We start from the raw sequence: 20,598 nt of genomic DNA, 5'->3' as shown, positions 1-20,598 counted from the left end.
AGCTTTTGATGATAAAATAATCTAGAACAGCAGCTGGAATGTTAGAAATGAAGAATTCAAGCCAGCTTGTTCTTTTGGTTAAAAAAAAAATCACAGGCCGTGTGCAGTGACTCATACCTGTAATCCTAGCACTTTGGGAGGCCAAGGTGGGAGGATTGCTTGAGCCCAGGAGTTTGAGACTAGTCTGGGCAACATAGTATGACCCCGTCGCTACAAAAAGTAAAAAATTAGCTGGGAATGGTGGCACACACCTTAGTCCCAACTACTCAGGAGGCTAAGGTGGGAGGATCACTTGAACCCTTGAGGTCAAGGCTGCAGTGAGCTGGGATCACACTACTACACTCCAGCCCAGGTGAAAGAGTGAGATCCTGTCTCAAAAGAAAAAAAAGAAATTACAATATATTCCCATCCCAGCTTAGAGGTGAGAATGGGCCTAAGCATATATTGGCTGCTTTCTGATTCCATCTTCTGGAAGAAATTAGTTAGTGGCTTTGTGTGTTATAGATAGATAATGCTATTAAAGATCACAACCAGAATCTGCAGGAGAAAAGGAGGTTTGTCTTCTAAAGGATTTTTTTCCAGTGCCACACTCTGATGTTAAATAGATCCTTCTTAGCTTTTCCTTCTATGTAATTCTGACCTTTTTTGTAGTTTTGCGTTCTGGCTTAACTAGAAATGCCTCCTTATTTCCTGAATACTTTATTTAGAATTTGATGCCGAATTTCTTGTGATTGATTATGCACTGAGGGAGCTTGGCAAATCAGGATGTTTCTTGGATCTCGTGATGTTGCTAAGTCAGACCCATGTTTGTCCTTAGCAAGATGGTTATTCCAAACCACAAATTCACTTGGACTTTGAATTCCTCATTGAGAGTAGGAGGAACCATCATTGTGTTCCTGGCATTTAACCCATTGCTTGACATGGAGCTCATTCACTTGTAGTTAAACTAAATTGAATTAAACTCATATCTCATTTGTGTGATATCCCTCTCTCGCTCTCTTCAGCAGTCCATCCATTCATCCTTCCTTCCATCTATCCAACATTTGTTTTTCAGCATTTACTATATGCCAGGCACATGTTGACAGATAAAACAGACATGGCCCCTAGAATGTGGGTGTGTTTTCTGGGGGAGGGCAGATAATAAACTAGTTAACCAACAAATAAATAATACAAATTGTGAATTGAATAATGAAGAAACACACAGGTGCACTGAGAGAAAAGAAGTGAGAGGTGGAAACCTAGGGTTTCCTAGGATTGTTGGAAGACCTCTCAAAGGAGGTTTTTTTTTTCCTGAGATGGAGTCTCACCATGTCACCCAGGCTGGAGTGCAGTGGCACAATCTTGGCTCACTGCAACCTTCACCTCCCGGGTTCAAGTGATTCTCCTGCCTTAGCCTCCGAAATAATTGGGATTACAGGTGTGCGCCACCACAGCCGGCTAATTTTGTATTTTTAGTAGAGACGGGGTTTCACCATGTTGGCCAGACTGGTCTCGAACTCCTGACCTCAAGTGATTCACCCAACTTGGCCTCCCAAAGTGCTGGGATTACAGGCATAAGCCACTGTGTCTGGCCAAAGGAGTTAACTTTTAAGCTGAGACTTTAAAAATGAGATGGACTCAGTCATGAGAAAAACAGACTGGAAGAGTGTTCCTGGCTGAGGCAACAGCATATGTAAAGGCTCTAAGGTAGGAGGAACTTGTATTTTTGAAGAACTGAAAGGGGGCTGGTGTAGCCGGAGTGTAGAGGTCCGGGAGGAAGATCGCACAAGGTGAGGTGGGACAATCAGGCAAGAGCTAGATCTCCTAGGGCTTTGTAGGCAATGAGAAAGAGTTTGGGATTTATTCAGCCCACCTCTAGTTGCTGCTGAATGCACAGATTATTTAACCTGAGATCCCTGTAGATTTGGTTATGGTTAGACAAGTTGCTTTTCCTGCTTAGCATACCTTGGAATATTGGATGAATAAAATGAAATGATGTGCTACATGTTTATTAAATGCTGCTTATACACCTACCTACCCAGCCCTCAGCATTTGACCTCCCGCCTGAATGTTTGCATTATCACTTTGAACTTCTGTGTCAGCTGTTTAGAATTTACCATATGCTAAGTTATGATGATGTATCATTCATAATCTGTTTCTACCCAACTAGCTTATTAGCCCTTTGAGAAGAGAGACATATATCTTCAGAGCCAGCACACAAATGCTTACATATAGTAGGCACATTGATTTTTTTTTGTTTGATTGCTTTTTGTTTTTGAAAATCAAAGGTTTCCTTTATTTAAAAATTTGTCTACTGGTTTTAAAACATTATTATAAGTAATAAATTTATCTACTCATATATATTTGAAATTTTTAATCATAGCAAATGGAAAACCAAGTAGATTGTTTGTAAAACAAGCAAATAAATAAATAACATGGTGTAAAGTACAAAGTAAAAGTCCTCTGCTGTATCACAGGGACTGCATAATTTTTGTTTTAATTGATGCTGCTAAAACTGCCTTTCTAAGTGGCTATGCAGGCTTACACTTTCACCGGCAATATCTGTTTACTGATTCCTCATCAGTGTTTGAGACTGTCAGGCTTTTTAACTTTTCCAAACCTGATTATTGAAAATTCTGTCTAGTCTTGCATTTCCCTGATTCCTGGTAAGACTGATCATTATTTCATGTTTATCAACCATTTGCATTTCTCTTCTGTAATCATATCTTTTGTGATTTTTTCCTGTTGAGTTGTCTTACTGATGGAAGGAACAGTTTATATATTCTAGATGCAAATCGTCTGGTACATATATTGCATTTTCTTCCAATCTCTTTTATTTTTTACCTTTGTTTTAGCCTGCCTTTTGAACTCAACAATAATGCATAGTAGTCCTTCTTCTACTTCAGTCCAGCCACTTATTTTTTTAATTTTTTTATTTTTCAGAAATGCAGTTTTGCTGTGTTTGCCCAGGTTGCCCTTGAACTCCTGGGCCCAAGCAATTCTTTCATGTACCCAGGATTACAGGAACATACCACAACACCTGCCTAGTCAGTGTTTTATTTTGTTTTGTTTTGTTTTGTTTTTGAGACAGAGTCTTGCCTCATCACCCAGGCTGGAGTGCAGTGGCGCCATCTTGGTTTACTACAAGCTCCATCTCCAGGTTCAATTCTCCTGCCTCAGCCACCTGAGTAGCTGCGATTAAAGGCACCCGCCACCACGCCCAGCTAATTTTTGTATTTTTAGTAGAGACAGGGTTTCACCATGTTGGCCAGGCTGGTCTTGAGCTCCTGACCTCAAGTGAGCTACCACGCCTGGCTGCTAGTCAGTGTTTTTGATGATGATATAGCCCCTGTGCAGACCAAGATAGTTTTTTTATTATTATTCTTTTTTTTTTTCTCTTTTATTCACACCTAGTGATCAGGAAATTTTTTTTTCCAACTCCTGAGTGGAATCAGAATAAGATCATTTTCTGAAATTATCAGAAAAATTTTTTGAACATGATCTATCAGCCTACCAGGAAAATAGTCATCACCATTTACTATCGCAGTCCAATTGACCCTCTTTGTTTTCTATATTTTTAAGTTTTTGGTTTTTTTTTTTTTTGAGACAGAGTCTCGCTCTGTCACCCAGGCAGGAGTGCAGTGGCACAGTCTCGGCTCACTGCAACTTCTACCCCCCAGGTTCAAGCAATTCTCCTACCTCAGCCTCCTGAGTAGCTGGGATTACAGGCGCGCTGTAATTTTTGTACTTTTAGTAGAGACGGGGTTTCACCATCTTGGCCAGGCTGGTCTTGAACTCCTGACCTCGGTGGCCTCGGCCTCCCAAAGTGCTGGGATTACAGGCATGAGCCAACGTATCTGACCTATTTTTAAGTTATTTTATAGGCTAGGTACGGTGGCTCATGCCTGTAATCCTGACACTTTGGGAGGCTGAGGCAGGTGGATTGCTCGAGCCCAGGAGTTCAAGGGCAGCCTGGACAACATAATGACACCCCATCTCTACAAAAGGTAAATTAGCCAGGCACACCTGTAGCCCAGCTACTCAGGAAGCTGAGGTGGGAGGATTGCTTGAGCTCAGGAGGTCAAGGCTGCAGTGAACTATGATCATGCCACTGCACTCTAGCTTGGGCAACAGAGCGAGACCTTGTCTCAAAATAAATAAATAAAAATAAGTATAATTTATCTTTGTTCTTTGAAAGACTCTAAAAAGAATAAAATTATGAACTACCAATCCTCCCAAATAGTAAGGAATTGCTACAAAAAGAAAGTAAAAACCTGGGACAGGCGAGGTGGCTCACACCTGTAATCCCAACAGTTTGGGAGACCGAGGCAGGAGGATTGCTTGAGCCCAGGAGTTCAAGGCCAGCCTGGGCAAAATAGTGAGACCCTGTCTCTTGGAAAAAAAAAAAAAAAAAAAGAAAGTTGAAAACTAAAATTGGGTCCACTGGACCCTGAGGTTATACCAAGGACTGAGTTGACCAGAAATATACAGTGACTATATTAATGAAGCTTTTATTGTAGAGTCAACTAGAATGGAAATTACACTTGTTAGTTTTATACTTTCTTTACTAAAGCTTGTAGGAGTTTGCTCTATTTTGCATCTTTCTGTTCTACCCTTTACCCTTCACCTTATTTGCAGTGTAGATGAAAAGAGTAACTTTTTTTTTTTGGACAATGTCTCACTCTGTCACCCAGGCTGGAGTGCAGTGGCACGATCACAGCTCACTGCAGCCTCAACCTCCTGGGCTTATGGGCTCATGCCATACTACCCGCTCAGACTTCAGAATAGCTGGGACTGCGGGTGCGTGCCACCCTGCCATACTAATTTTTAAACATTTTTTGTAAACACAGGTCTCACTTTGTTGCCCAGGCTGGGCTCAAACTCCTGGACTCAAGCAATCCTCCCACCTCAGCCTCTCAAAATATTGGGATTACAGGCTTGAGCCACCGTGCCTGGCCATTAACTTCTCCTTGACTGGGGTAGATGCTTCCTCTTCCTGTTCATTTTATTTACAGGAGCCCTGCTTTGTCTCATGTCTCTTCTCCAAACCTCCTTTCTCTATCAAAGCCCTTGATAGAGTTCACTGTTGAAGTGAAGTGAATCTTACAGAGCACAGGGCACTGCCAGCGTCCTAGTTGGGAAGAATCTCTAAGAGGCGTGCATGCCAAGCACAGTGTCATTGTGTGCAGGCATTGTAGGAATCTGCCAAACCCAAGGGTAGGCTGCCAGTACAAATGCCACGTTGACATGACATTTACAAGTTTAGAATTTGGAAAAGGACTGCCAGTGGAACACCTTCAGCTACCTCATTCAGGATGGCAGTAACTAGGCCAACTTTTGATTTTCAGACTCAGAAATCAGAGTCAGGAAGTAATATTCCATACAGAATTTAAAACTATTATGACAACTTTTTCTAGGAAATGATAAATCCTGTTAGTCTATTCCTGGGATGCATGATAAACCATAATGGTTAAGAGTGCAGACTCTGGAATCAAACCTGGATTTGAATGAGGCCTCTGTCACTTACTGTGTAACCCTGAGCAAGTTGAAGCCTTAGTTTCCCTTTTATAAAATAGGGATAATAATGCCACTTCCTCACAGGATTATCAAACGGATTAAGTCATATATTTATTTTTATTTTTAATTTTTTAAATTTATTTTTTGGCCAGGTGTGGTGGCTCACGCCTGTAATCCCAGCACTTTGGGAGGCTGAGGCAGGCGGATCACGAGGTCAGGAGATCAAGACCATCCTGGCTAATACAGTGAAACCCCATCTCTACTAAAAAATACAAAAAAATTAGCCGGGCGTGGTGGCAGGTGCCTATAATCCCAGCCACTCAGGAGGCTGAGGCAGGAGAATGGCGTAAACCCGGGAGGCGGAGCTTGCAGTGAGCCGAGATCGCGCCACTGCACTCCAGCCTGGGTGACAGAGCAAGACTCCGTCTCAAAAAAAGAAATAAAATAATAAAAAATAAATAAAATTTATTTTTATTGAGATGGGGTCTCACTCTGTCACCCATGCTGGAGTGCAGAGGCATGGTCTCGGTTCACTGCAACCTCCGCCTCCTGGGTTCAAGCAATTCTCCTGTCAGCCTCCCAAGTAGCTGGGATTACAGGCATGCACCACCATGCCTGGCTAATTTTTTTGTATTTTTAATAGAGACAGAGTTTCACCATGTTGATCTGGCTGGTCTCGAACTCCTGACCTCAAATGATCTGCCTGCCTCAGCCTCTGAAAGTGCTGGAATTACAGGTGTGGGCCACTGCACCCGGCCGATAATATATTTAAAAGTATAAGCACTTTTCACATTCTTCAGAAATTCATGAGAAATTTAGGTTTTCAGTTCTTATATTTCAGTAATAAGTAGATATAATTTACCAGGGACATGTTGTCACAACATGGAACTTGTGTGTAGACTCTTTCCTTGACTTAGACAATACTGGAACACTATGCACAGGTACCCAGGACGTAGTTTTCTTGCCCTTTCCAGGAAAACTTAGAGCTGGAGTCCAGGTCATTTGAGTACTTGGCATCTCTACAGTTTCTTAGATGCAGAAACCATTTTGGTGTTAAGAATTCATTTCAGCAATAGCAGTCCTTTGATTGACCTGGAATTTTTCTATGGCACATTCTAATGCAAAATGAAGACCTAGAACTGTTCTGAAGGATATACTGTGGCTTATTAGGGACAACAATAAATTTTCGTTTAGGTGACAAGGTACTCAGCCTTGATTAAGTCTTTTATGGTGATCTAGTACTGAAGTAATAGGCTTTTCTGTGCCACCTGAATAAAATATAATCCTTACTACAGATTAGTTTATTTATTTTAATCACATTTAGTACCATTAGTAAATTCTCCCAAGTGATAAAATTCTTTTTTTTAACCCTTGTTTTTCAGATCTTCAAAGCTGCTGCGGGCATTCTATGTCCCCTTCCTGTCAGATCAGTATACAGTGTATGTAAACTACACCATCCTTAAACCCCGGAAAGCAAAGCAAATCAGGAAGAAAAGTGGAGGTTAGCAACACACCTGTGGCCCCAAAGGACAACTGTCTTGTTAACTATTGATTCCAGTGACCTGACTCCCTGCAAGTCATCGCCTGTAACATTTGTAATAAAGGTCTTCTGACATGAATACTGGAATCTGGGTGCTCTGGGCTAGTCAAAGTCTATTTCAAAGTCTAGTCAAAGTCACATTTGCTCCTTGTGTGTGTCTCTGTTCTGCATGTAAACTTTTTGCAGCTAGGCAGAGAAAGGCCCTAAAGCACAGATAGATATATTGCTCCACATCTCATTGTTTTTCCTCTGTTCAATTATTTACTAGACCGGAGAAGAGCAGAACCAACTTACAGGAAGAATTGAAAATCCTGGTACTGGATGGCTGTGTTAAGCTGTTCTCCACACTCTGGCCTGGCATCTGAAAACTAGCAAGCCTCTCTTAGGCCATATGGGCTTCTCCACCAAAGCTGTTTGGCAGCTCCTAGCAGACCTTCTTGTTGAAATCCTCGTGCTGAAAATGAACACAGCCTAGTTGCCAACCCACATGTCCTTTTCACCTCCAGCAAGACTAAGCTTCTTTAAAGCATTTCACAGGACTAGGACCCTGTCCTGGAGCTATCTCAGGAAAAAGGCGACCATTTGAGAAACTGTGACCTAATTTTATTATAATGTTGCCTCTAATTTTCATTTCCTTTACAACCAACTGTAACTATAAGGTTGTATTGCTTTTTTTTAGTTTTAGCATGCTATTTTTTGAATTCTAGACTCCTCCATGTGAAGATATCAACAGACAAAACTACAACTGTATAGGACATATTTGGAGAAAATTCTATCAATTGATAGATTTGGATGACATCACATTTTTAAGTAATGTAATCTGAGGCCACTGCTGAGGAAATTAAGAATTTTCCTTTTTTTTTAACCACCCCCAGTGAAAAGGACCAGTGTATATTTATAACACCTATTTTTTAGTTCTGTCTGTTGTGAGACACATCCTGCATGGGGCACTTCTAGACAAATAAGCAATGATAAGGACCTAATTAAAATGTAATAAGTGTATACTATTACTTTAAAAGCCTTTACAGTCAGTACTTCAGTTTACAAGGCACTTTCACAGCATCTCATTTGATCCTCACAGTCACAACAGTGGTAGACAAGGCAGGTGATTTTTATCCCCATTTTACAGATAAGGAAACAGGCTGCAGGCGGGGAGTGAGGGGAGGTAAAGATAGTTGCCTGAGGTCACACAGCCAGTAAGTAATAGAGCTGGGACTGGAACCTAGGTTTCCTTACTCTCATCTATTGCTCCTCCATATTCCTCACTCAACCATGAAAACATTACTTGAAAGGACTGATGAGGTTAACCAGAGCCCCAACTGATACTGTAACTTTCTATTTTAAGGAAGAATTGTGTCTGTATTTCTTTGAGTTCTTTGGAGCCTCTAGTCTGCCTGTGTGTTAGACCAGCACAACAGTGCTGTGTGATGCAGCCTGACCTGTGGCAGGAAAGTAGTACTTCTGTTTGGAAGTCATGTTCTTTCGCAGCCACACAGGATCCAAATATCAGTACTATTCCTGTAGTCAATCTGGGGTCACATTATAGGTGCCTTATTTCCCTAAGGGTAACTGATCTGAATATCTGCAAATAGGATGAATCTATTTTTCAGAAGTTCCATCTTTCATTTTTCTTTTTTTTTTGAGACAGAGTCTCATTCTGTCGCCCAGGCTGGAGCGCAGTGGCGCGATCTCGGCTCACTGCAACCTCTGCCTCCCAGGTTGAAGCAATTCTCATGCCTCAGCCTCCCGAGTAGCTTGGATTACAGGCTTGTGCCATCATGCCCAGCTAATTTGTGTATTTTTAGTAGAGTCGGAGTTTGACCATGTTGGCCAGGCTGGTCTTGGACTCCTGACCTCAGGTCATCCACCCGCCTCAGCCTCCCAAAGTGCTGGTATTACAGGCGTGAGCCACCGCACCCAGCCCCATCTTTCATTTTCAAAGAGAAGGGCATTCTAATAGGAACTGATGCCAAGAGAGAAGAAAAGAAGTGATAACAGAATAAATGGCTAGTTACAATATTAAAAAGCTCCTCTTTGAGATCTCCTCTGCGGGAATATCAGAGACGGAGTTGAAGCGCTGGAGAGGTAATAGGTCTAGACAGTACAGAACAATAACTGGGGAGTGTGTGAAGATAGACTGGGATCCCCCTTGCTTGAAAGATCTCTGGCATTTAATTCTCAATTCTTGATTACTATTTTCTAGTGTAAAACTGGCACATATGATCTGACTACAGGACAGAGAATTGTAAGTGAAACATTTGCCTTACTTGCAGTAATAATGTGCTGTTCTTCACAGTAGCTAAGGCCCTCTATGTTTCGCAGAGGTAAATAAGAATCCAGGAATGGAGGTCCATCTGTGATGAATGGCTTTTTTCTAATCAAAGTAGTGTAATGCTGTTTTATCTGTTTTATCATCTTTTTTTTTTTTTTTTTAAAAAAACGAAACCTTAATTATAATATAGCACAAAGAAAGGCCAGGACTGATGCAGGGATTCCTTGGAAATATCAGTTCCTATCACTTTTTAAACCTGATTTTGGATCTCTCTGTTCTATGTATGTCTTTAGTGAGAGCACAATACATGGCAGAACACTGTGCCAAATGTTATAGGTAAGGAATATAGAAATGAATGTTTTTTGTTGTGAAGGTGTTTTCATGTGATATTTTATAAACACATTTTTAAAAATCTCCATCACTTTGTAGTATAGGAAGGATAGCTTTGCCTGGGAAAAACAGTTTCAACACACCTACTCAGAGTAGCATTTCTCCCTCAAAAAAGCAGTGTTCAGCCTGCACTGACTGTTCTGCTTGCCAAAAGGAGGAGGCATGCAAGATACTTATTTCTCCATAGATTATGGAGTATAGAGGGATGTGGGATTACATATTATTTTTTTTTTCCCGAGACAGAGTCTTGCTCTGTCGCCCAGGTTGGAGCATAATGGCACGACCTCAGCTCACTGCAACCTCTGTCTCCCGGGTTCAAGCAATTCTCCTGCCTCAGCCTCCTGAGTAGCTGGGATTACAGGCACGCACCACCACCGCGCTCAGCTGATTTTTGTATTTTTAGTAGAGGTGGGGTTTTACCGTGTTGGCCAGGCTGGTCTTAAACTCCTGACCTTGTAATCCTCCCACCTCGGCCTCCTAAAGTGCTAGGATTACAGGCATGAGCCACCGCACCCGGCCCAGATAATTTTTAATAGCCTTTGATCATGGGGTGAGTGAGGGAGTAGGTATACTTGGCAAATGCATGGTTCTCTGATTTCTAGCTCTAAAGCAGCCTTATCTGAATCCCCAAATCTTGTGATGCTGAGTACCATTACTGAACCAGTCTGCACGGTAGGCATCTATTACCAAAATTTACCTCCTACCTGGTAGGTGTCATCTGATAAGAAAGAAGACAGGTTATTTTAATTTTTTGAGATAATCACAGAAAATTGCAGCCCATACTCTTTATTCCGAATTCAAGTTTGGAAATAGACCCTTTGTTTTAAATCATGATGGGTCTTTATCCCAACCATTTATCTGGGTCATTTTTCCAACTTTGGAGTTCTAGGAAAGAACCTTGAAAACCCGATGTGATTCTGCAGCATGAGGTCTACGGTGACCATTTGGGCAAAGCTCCAATGGCAATCATTTATTGTGTTTTGCATTTCCTGGGATTTATTGAAATAAGAATTCACTGTGATTATGTAGTCTTCTGGCTAGTATCAGGCAGCTCTGCTTTTAATTTGGTTAATTTTGTTTTCTCTGAAGAGGGAGAAGAGGTACAATTTAATCTTGGCCTCCACAAGCATATTAAAGCTCACGTGTTAATCAGTGCATTCTTATGCTCCTACATTAAATGCCTTGGGTAAATGGATAAATGGACATGTGCCCAGCTTTAATTTTTTTTGCAAGAGAAAGATCAGACTTCCGTACGGCATCGTTGGATTTCAGAGGCTTTCTGGTGTATCTGTAAATCTGAATGTTGCCTTTACTTCTGCCAGTCTGTATAATCAGGTGATTCATGCTGCAAATGAAATCAGGAAGCAGTAAAGTGTTAGTGCAAGAGTATTGTCCAATTCAGTTGTCTTCCTGATCCTTGTACTTTATTTCACATGTTGGTGTTTACATTACATACTTATATTTCCTGTGAAAGAAACAGTTAAATAAATTGTAGCAGTTTGATTTTCTTTTTCTTAATGTGACATTTTCTCTTTTGCTTTTAAACCTTTCTTGGAAATTGGAAACTGAAGGAGCTCAACTCCTTCTTTCTCCCTGACTCCAGCCCTATTCCTCAGTGTGGAGACCTGCCTTCTACAGGCCAAATATCCTAGAATGTTTATTCTGAAAACTTTAGAAGACGACTTTGGGAAACCCAGTAAGGATTAGTTTTATTTTAACTATGTTAAAACCACACACAGTAGGAATTAATATATGGGCCAGGCGCAGTGGCTCACGCCTGTAATCACAGCACTGTGGGATGCTGAGCCGGGTGGATCATTTGAGGTCAGGAGTTCAAGACCAGTCTGACGAACATGGTGAAACCACGTCTCTACTAAAAATACAAAATAGCTGGGCGTAGTGGCGCATGCCTGTAATCCCAGCTACTTGGGAGGCTGAGGCACTAGAATCACTTGAACCTGGGAGGTGGAGGTTGCAGTGAGCCAAGATTGCACCATTCCCCTCCAGCCTGGGCAACAAGTGCAAGACTCCATTTCAAAAATATAATAATAAATGAATAAAAATTAAAAGGAATTACTCAATATATGAACATTGTACCTAAAAGAGATGAAGTCCTGGATCCATCTTAAGTTTTTGGAATGAGAATCACTGGACTGTGAGAGTCTAATTTTCTTAGAAATCTTAATCCAGTTATATCTAACACTTAGGTAATTTCCCCCTTTGTTGGGGTTGTCAGAAGGAATAACTTTTTTTTAATTTTTCTTTTTTATATTTTAGAAATGGCATGTGTTATATTGTTCAGGCTGGCCTTAAACAACAAACAGTCCTCCTGCCTCAACCTCTTCAGTAGCTCGGACTACAGGCATGCACCACTGCACCCAGCTGGAATAAGTTTTTTTTGTAAATGAATTCCTAATGTCCTTGTTATGCCATGGATTTTATACCCTATAACTTCTAGCAGCCATCTGGTGTTGTGCCGTTTGTTATCATTCTTCTTCCCATAGGACCCCAGATGCCCTTAACTTGGTTTGATTTATTTCTCCCAAATTGTTTGAAGAAAGGATGCTTTTATTAGTATAATTCCAGGAAGGAGAAGTCCACAACTTTAATTTATTTTCCGTTGTCTAGAATGTCATCTTTCTTCGTGTTTATTTGTTACTCTTACTGTTAGGGCTGAGTCTCCTTTTTCTAAGAAGGCATTCTAGACTTCAGACTCATTGATTACATTCTTTTCTGAGCCTTCTTGATTACCCAGTGTCCTTAATAATGGCATAGAACCTTAACATATAAACCATGCAACCCTGTCTCGCAAGGCCATTGTTGGCATATGAGGGGCAAAGACCACGTCACACTGCTGTGTACTCCCGGTGCTCAACGTCGTTCCCTGAACATTTTGGTACTGTACATGTTTATTGACAATGAAGAAAGAAAAGCAAAAAGAGACCTGGGACTAATGTACAAACTGTTGCTCTCAACTTGGCATGGATTAGACCATAGAAAATATGGCAAGTTGGACGGACATGGTGGCTCATGCTTGTAATTCCAACACTTTGGGAGGCTGAGGCGGGCAGATCACTTGAGGTCAAGAGTTCGAGACCAGCCTGGCCTACATGGTGAAGCCCCCATCTCTACAAAAATATAAAAATTAGCCAGGCATGGTGGTGGGTGCCTGTAATCCCAGCTACTCGGGAGGCTGAGACATGAGAATCGCTTGAACCCAGGAGGTGGAGGTTGCAGTGAGCCAGCATCACACCACTGCACTCCAACCTGGGTGACAGAGCAACACTCTGTCTCAAAACAAAACAAAACAAAACAAAATAATAAAAAACGGCAAATTATAAATCCTGCCCGTAGTACTCAAAAAGGGCAATTTGGAAGATATGAATGTGTATATTTCGCCAATTCTCCTGAAATACAAGTGCTTCTTCACAAAAGCATTTTAGAAGGGTAGCTTCTAAAGAGAGAGAGAGGGTACCTTTATTGAGTATTCCTATTGTGACTTGCTTTTAGAGGGTCGGACCTAGCCCAGGAGACCTTCTGAACAAGTTTGGGTCAGAAAGCCTCTCCTCCAGGTGTGAGGAGGTGCTCGGGCCCTACCAGCTACATGTCCTGCTAGGAAAAGGAAGTCTGTCTGCGAGATGACCGTAGCCATACATCAGATTGAATCATATTAAGTAGCAAGGGATATTTTAAAACTGAAAGCTGTTTTGGCTCTCTTCAGCTGTGGATTCAGCATAGCCCTGACATTTAAACAAATGATAACCAACACGTGAGAAATATAATGTGGGAAATTTAGATTAGGGATGTGAGATTATGGAATTGTAGTGACAAGGAAAGACTGGGAATTTCCAGTTGTAGGTTGGTAGAATAAATAGTCTGTTAAAATTAACAGTTGGGTATAAATAACATTTTACCTGAGTATGAGCTTTTTTTTCCTTTTTTTCAGTGAATTCTCATAAAATACTTTAGGTGGTAGGGCTTTTTGCTTGTTTTTGGTTTTGCCTCTGGTTTCTGGGCTTGTTCTGTCATTACATGCCTAGAGATGAAAGTATGTAAGTTGGCTGGATGAGGGGGCTCATACCTGTAATCCCAACACTTTGGGAGGCTGAGGTGGGAGGATCGTCTGAGGCCAGGAGTTTGAAATCAGCCTGGGCAATAAAGCTTGACCCCACCCCGCCTCTTAAAATTATATATTTTAAAAATATATAATTAAAAGAAAGAAAAGTATATAAATGAGGCAACTTCTTGGTGGTCCCAACAGCCAAAAGATTGGGTGATTTATGACAAACTTCCTCTGACAAGGGTTTTTTGCAGACCTTCAGCCATGGATTTCAGACATACTTGCCTTACAAGAGCTCTCTTGACCTTCACTGTCACACAAACTGTATTTGGCAAGTGGTGCCCTTGGCCTTTGACTGATCATCTTAACTCGGGAATTGCAAGTTGCCAAATGAGAAGAGTGTGCATTTTTGGTTGATTGGTTAGCTGCTTCAACAGCCTAGTACCCACTGCTGAAGAAGCTGTGACCTGTAAAGCAGCAGTTCTCCAATGGAGCTACACGAGACAGAACCTGGGAATCATTAAAAAATTTGCCACTATTGGCCGGCCACGGTGGCTCACACCTGTAATCCCAACACTTCGGGAGGCCGTGGCTGGCAGATCACCTGAGGTCGGGAGTTCGAGATCAGCCTGACCAACATGGAGAAACCCCGTCTCTACTAAAAATACAAAATTAGTCAGGCGTGGTGGCGCACCCCTGTTAATCCCAGCTACTCAGTAGGCTGAGGCAGGAGAATAGCTTGAACCCGGGAGGCGGAGGTTGCGGCGAACCAAGGTAGCATCCTTGCACTGCAGCCTAGGCAACAAGAGCGAAACTCTGTCTCAAAAAAAAAAAAAAAAAAAAAAAAAGAAAAAGAAAATTGCCACTATCTGGTTGACCACCCAGGAATTCTGAGTGTGTGGTTGAGGGTGGGCCCAGGCATCCATTATGTTTTTTTTAAACTCTCCAGGTGATCTAGCTAATAGGTAGCTAGAGTTGAACACCACTGCTCTGGATAAAGACTGAGAGACTAACAATCACACCAAAAAATCAAAGGTAATTAAACAGGTAAAATGTTTGCTGTCCTTTTCTAATTGTGACTTCTGGTTACCCAGGCCTTCATCTAGGCCTCTTCCCCACCACAGACCTATTTCTCTGTCTACTCCAGCCCATCAAACCTTACCTGCCCTCTCTCCCATTCCCTCTGGGCCCTACTTTCTGGGAAACAATTAACTAATATGATACTGAAGTATGCTAATGGATGTTAATAATTAACTGTAGTTCTCTTCCCATTGATCCTCTCATCTCAGTACACTGAATGACAACTCATCTGGAAAAAGAATGAATGACTATAATTTTGGCAATTGCAGACCTATTCAGTGTGATTTGATTGAATGATTGATCAGGTGGTAGAAGAGGGCTTGAGCAGGCCGACTTGCCCTTCAGGAATACTGCCTGGCCTTCAGATTCAACCTTATTGCTTGACACTACTTGGCCTGCTCAGGTAAGGATCTAAGGCTGCCTTGAGTAGAACAATGGGGAAAAAGAAAGAGTGTGTGAGTATTAAGCCCTTCTACTCAACGCACTGGGGGAGCCTGCTTTGTTTGGCTTTAAAATATAATTAGCTCTGTTTATTTGACAGAAGCACAGTAAAGACCCTATTTTACCTTTGTTAGTCTGCTTCTGGTCTTTGCAGAGAGAGCTTCTCTTGAGCTGCTGTCACTGCCCTCAGACATGAGAGCAAAGGTTAATCTCATTTTGAGAGAAATGACGTGAAATGTGTTCACTCAACCAACAACAAGACACCATGTACCATTCAGGAGTTGGTCTCACCTCTTTCTTGTTACTACGTCTCTAAGCTTCCCTGGTATTTCCTATAATGTGCTCCCATTTTTTCCTTGCCAGTGAAATATTTGTGGAGGTATGTAGAAAAGAAGGCCGTTTTTTCAATGCTACACGTATAAAAGAATGTTACGGATTCTTTAAAACTCACCCTTTTCCTTGCATCTTTTTTGTTAATATTTGTGTTCTCATAGTCCGTGATTACTGGAAATATTCTAGAAAACAGCACCAAAGTGTAAATTTATTGCCACGTTTTCTTGTTTTGTTTTTGTTTTTGTTTTACTCCCAAGTATCACTGTCTCTGACAGCTTAAGGCAACCTTGTCTGCCATGCTGTTATAAGGCTTCCCTAATGTCCAGCAGAGGGCATCCTATTCTCACTAAAATCTCAGAGCTCCTTTCCCTCCAGCAATTTAGTTCATGTCAGTTTTTGATGTAATTCCAGTGTAAGTTGAAATATCTTCACTGCATTTCTTTAGAATCTGTATTTCTGCATTGCACTCTTGTATTGCTATAATTGCAAAAATTTCCTGGAGAAAATTATGTCCGTACCTAACCAAGGGGTGAATTGTCCATCACAACAGTGACTCCCTATTGGTCGAGGATTCTTAAGTCAATTCTCAGTTGATTTCAGTTCTCTTTGGCATGACTATGATGGTGTTCATAGGTAACATAAAATGTGTTTAGTTGAGAGGAGGAAGCAGCTACTCTTAGGGGCAATTACCAGCCATCTGCCCATTTTCAGAGTTCCAGATATGAGCAAACCACATCACATACACAGTCCTAACTTTACCTCTGGTAATTTATTGATAGTGCCAAAAGCAACTCAAAAGATTTTTCAAAGTGCAAGGTTCTCTCCTTCAGATGCTAATTCATTATCCATGGCACAGTAACTCAAGGGAAGGTAGAAGCATTTAGCAGGGCCTGAGCCCTGTAAAGTAAAAGGCCTTATAGAATACCTTTACTCCCCATGCCTAGGCCATGGGTTGAAAAGCACACATTTACAGAAGGAAGTAGAATTTGCATTTTAAAAGTGTAGGGTAACCACCTAGACCAGATTTGGGCCTTGAGGAATGAACAAGGTCAGCTCTGCCAGATATAGAAGGGGATTCTATTCTTCATGAGTGTTAACTCTTGATACCCTCCTTTGAGCTCAATCTTAGAAATATGTGGGACTGTACTGGTTTTAGGTTTAGTAGGGTATTTTGTTTGTTGGTTTGGTTTTTGTTTTGTTTTGTTTTTGTTTTTTGAGATAGAGTCTCACTCTGTTGCCCAGGCTGGAGTGTGGTGGCATGATCTCATCTCACTGCAACCTCCACCTCCTGGGTTCAAGCAATTCTCCTGCCTCAGCCTCCTGAGCAGCTGGGATTACAGGTGCGCCACCACGCCTGGCTAACTTTTGTATTTTTAGTGGAGACGGTGTTTCACCATGTTGGCCAGGCTGGTCTCAAACTCCTGACCTCTGGTGATCTGCCCGCCTCAGCCTCCCAAAGTGCTGGGATTACAGGCGTGAGCCACTGTGTCCAGCCTTGGTTTTTGTTTTTTTAATACACCCTCTAGATTGTCAGATTTGCTCTGTGGAGGAATCATGAATAATAGCTAACACATATTAAACATTTACTATATGTCATAAGATTTTTATTTTTATTACTTTTTGTTATTTATTTATTTATTTTGCAGTGAGCTACGAGTGTGCCACTGCATTCCACCCAGGCTGGAGTGCAGTGGCACACTCATAGCTCACTGCAGCCTCAAACTTCTGGGCCAAGTGATCCTCCCACCTAGGCTCCTGGGTGGCTGGGAAATGCAGGCATGTGCCACCACGCCCCACTTACATCAGGAATGCTTTAAGTTGCTTTTTTCTCACATAGTCGTCACAACAACCGTATGAAGTCAATAACTATTATTAACCTCCTTTTATAGATGGGGAAGCTGATGCTTGGAGATATTATTAAGTGTCTTGCCCAAGATCACCTAGGTAGAAAGTGGTAGACCTGCAATTCAAACCCAAGCAGTCTGACGCCTGAGCCGCTCTTTTAACCATGACCTTACAGTCCCTATTTCATAACCTCTTTGAAGTCTACAGTCTTTTTTGGATGATATGTTGGGGGAACCTAGATGGAGTCAATAGGCGGGGATGAGAACAGGATGTAGTCAAAGTTGTTTCACTTTATAAAAAATAAGTTATTTATTTATTTAGAGATGGGGTCTCACTATGTTGCCCAGGCTGGCCTCAAACTCCTGGGCTTAAGTGATCCTCCCGCCTCAGCCTCCTGAGTAGCTGGGACTACAGGCACTTGTTTCAGTTTTTTTTTATCACCTTCTTAGTCCACTTCCAGTAACCACAGCCTGGAGAGTGTCCTAGTAGAACAGTGTGCAGCTGGTACATGTAGTGTTTGTAGGGGCTTTTCTAGAACACTGGGGGCCTCCAGCTAATTTTAACCACATAGCTAAATCAGAGAGGGAGTTGATTTCCTGAAGTCCTAGAAGTTAGTGGAAATTCCGGTTTCTGATTACAGTCCCAGCTGGATTTCTGCCGAAATGTGACTTTCGTGTCCAGGGGATCTTGGCACTGGTCCCTTCTTACTCCTGTGACTTTTCTCCTTCCAGTTCTGCTGAGCAGATCAGAAAAGGAGGTGGGGAAGAATACCATCTTCAGGGGAGACCAAGGGCAAAAGCTTTCAGGGGAACAGGAATATTTTAAGTTGGCCCTGCTGTTGCTAAATCAAACCTCTGTCTAGTTGGATCCTGGGGGCAGTGTGCCCAGCTGCTGAAAGCTACTACTTATGTTGGCCAGGTCTAGTACAAGACATGATGATAAGTGGCCGGGCATGGTGGCTCATGCCTGTAATCCCAGCACTTTGAGAGGCTGAGTGGAGAGGACTGCCTGAGCCCAGGAGTTCAAGACCAACCTGGGCAACATGGTGAGACCCTATCTCTTTATTTTATTTTTTCTTTTAAAAAAAGACACGGTGATAAGAGGCCTACAAAAATGAGAGAGAATAAAGAAATCTGGACTCTATGCTGTGGATATAGCAGAGATAGACAGGGAATAGCTGGGCAGGAGTTACTTATCATACACATTTATGGATGCCACAGGAAAGACAGCCAGGGCCAGGCAGAGAGTACAGTCTGTAGCATGGTAAACCAAGAACTAAAAGGTTTGCTTGTTTCAACAGGTAATAATCTTCATGGTTCGAAATTCAAAAAGCCTAAATGCAATGCGGTATTCTGGAGTGCGTCCTGCAATAGAAAAAGGACATTAGTGGAAAAATGGGTGAAATTTAAGTAAAATCTGGAGTTTAGACAAAGTACAAACGAATATGCTGCACACTGAAAAATTTCCCTTCCATCTCTGTTCCCCAGGCACCCTGTTACCTTGCCATAAACAACGAATGTTATTCATCACGTGTGTCCTTCTAGAGTTTTTTTGTACATATACAAGCACATGTGTGTGCATTCTATTTTACACAAATGGTAAGATACTATGTACACTATTCTGGCCCTTGCCTTTTTTTTTTTTTTTGGAGACGGAGTTTTACTCTTGTTGCCCAGGCTGGAGTGCAATGGTGCGATCTCGGCTCACCGCAATCTCTGCCTCCCGGGTTCGAGCAATTCTCCTGCCTCAGCCTCCCAAGTAGCTGGGATTACAGGCATGCGCCACCACGCCTGGCTAATTTTGTATTTTTAGTAGAGATGCGGTTTCTCCATGTTGGTCAGGCTGGTCTCAAACTCCCGACCTCAGGTGATCTGCCTGTCTCGGCCTCCTAGAGTGCTGTAATGAACCACGGCACCCGGCCTCCTTGCTGCTTTTTTTTTTTTTTTTAATAAGATATGGCTTGGTAATGGTGGCTCATGCCTGTAATCCCAGCACTTTGGGAGGCCAAGATGGGCTGATTGCTTGACAAACCCAGGAGTTCAAGACCAGCCTAGGCAATGTGGCCAAACCCTGTCTCTACAAAAAAATACAAAAATTAGCCGAGCATGGTGACATACACCTGTCATCCCAGCTACTTGGGAGGCTAAGGTGGGAGGATCACCTGAGCCCAGGAGATTGAGGCTGCAGTGAGCGTGATCGTGCTACTGCACTCCAGACTGGGTAACAGAATAAGACCCTGTCTCAAAAAAAAAAAACAAAAACAAAAGATGATTTTCATATTAGCCATTTAGGAGCTATGCTTTTTCACTTAACGCCGTAACAAAACATTTCTTTCCGAGTGGTATATAGGCCCCTGGCAAGATAATGGGGGTTCTGGCCTGAGAACATTAAAGCCCTTTAATAGGACTCAAAGGCCTAAGGCTTTTGAGAAAGGTCACTGTGCCTGTTTATCTTCATGTTTTCCATAGCTTAAATCTACCCTTGTGACGCCCATAATCCCAGCACTTTGGGAGGCCGAGGCAGGCGGATCACCTGAGTTCAGGAGTTTGAGAGCAGCCTGGCTAATGTGGTGGAACCCTGTCTCTACTAAAAATACAAAAATTAGCCGGGCATGGTGGCACATGCCTGTAGTCCCAGCTACTTGGGAGGCTGAGGCAGGAGAATCACTTGAACCCGGGAGGTGGAAGTTGCAGTGAGCCGAGATTGCCCCATTGCCCTACAGCCTGGGCAATAAAGCAAGACTCAGTCTGAGAAAAAAAAAAAAAAAAAAAAAAAATCTACCATTGTGGCTAAAGGAGATACTCTGACTGCTGTTCTTAGAGAACTGGGGCCTGTACACCTTGAACATAGGTCTCCAGATGTACTCTCTTGTGTTTGGCATGGACATCAGATTCAGTGAGCCCTTGGTAATAAATAACACAACTTCTGTATTTTATTTTTTTTTTAGTAGAGACAGGGTTTCACTGTGTTAGCTAGGATGGTCTCGATCTCCTGACCTCGTGATCCGCCTGCCTCGGCCTCCCAGAGTGCTGGGATTACAGGCGTGAGCCACCATGCCTGGCCTAAATAACACAACTTCTAACATCTGCATAGTGCTTTCTACTAACAAAGCACCTTTCATCATGACTCTCACTCCTCACA

General features: G+C 42.2%; 1 protein-coding gene across 8 annotated transcripts in view; it reads left to right on the top strand.

The window, feature by feature from the left end:
• ALG9 (ALG9 alpha-1,2-mannosyltransferase) overlaps positions 1-11,201 on the top strand; it is an 89,153-nt gene extending 77,952 nt beyond the window's left edge. For 3 of the 8 annotated variants that reach the window (XM_054525058.2, XM_063711372.1, XM_063711371.1), the window contains one exon: positions 6,879-7,115. In XM_054525058.2, coding sequence (XP_054381033.1) covers positions 6,879-7,002 — 124 coding nt within the window. In that variant the 3' untranslated portion in view covers positions 7,003-7,115. Of the gene's footprint in view, positions 1-6,878; positions 7,116-7,304 lie in introns of those variants that run through there. The other 5 variants (XM_054525056.2, XM_054525055.2, XM_054525054.2 and 2 more) reach the window with 2 other exon arrangements.
• The last annotated feature ends 9,397 nt before the right edge of the window (positions 11,202-20,598 follow it).

This window comes from Pongo abelii, chromosome 9 (assembly GCF_028885655.2).
Source record: "Pongo abelii isolate AG06213 chromosome 9, NHGRI_mPonAbe1-v2.0_pri, whole genome shotgun sequence".
NCBI lineage: Eukaryota > Metazoa > Chordata > Mammalia > Primates > Hominidae > Pongo > Pongo abelii.
This window is presented reverse-complemented; position numbering and strand designations above follow the sequence as displayed.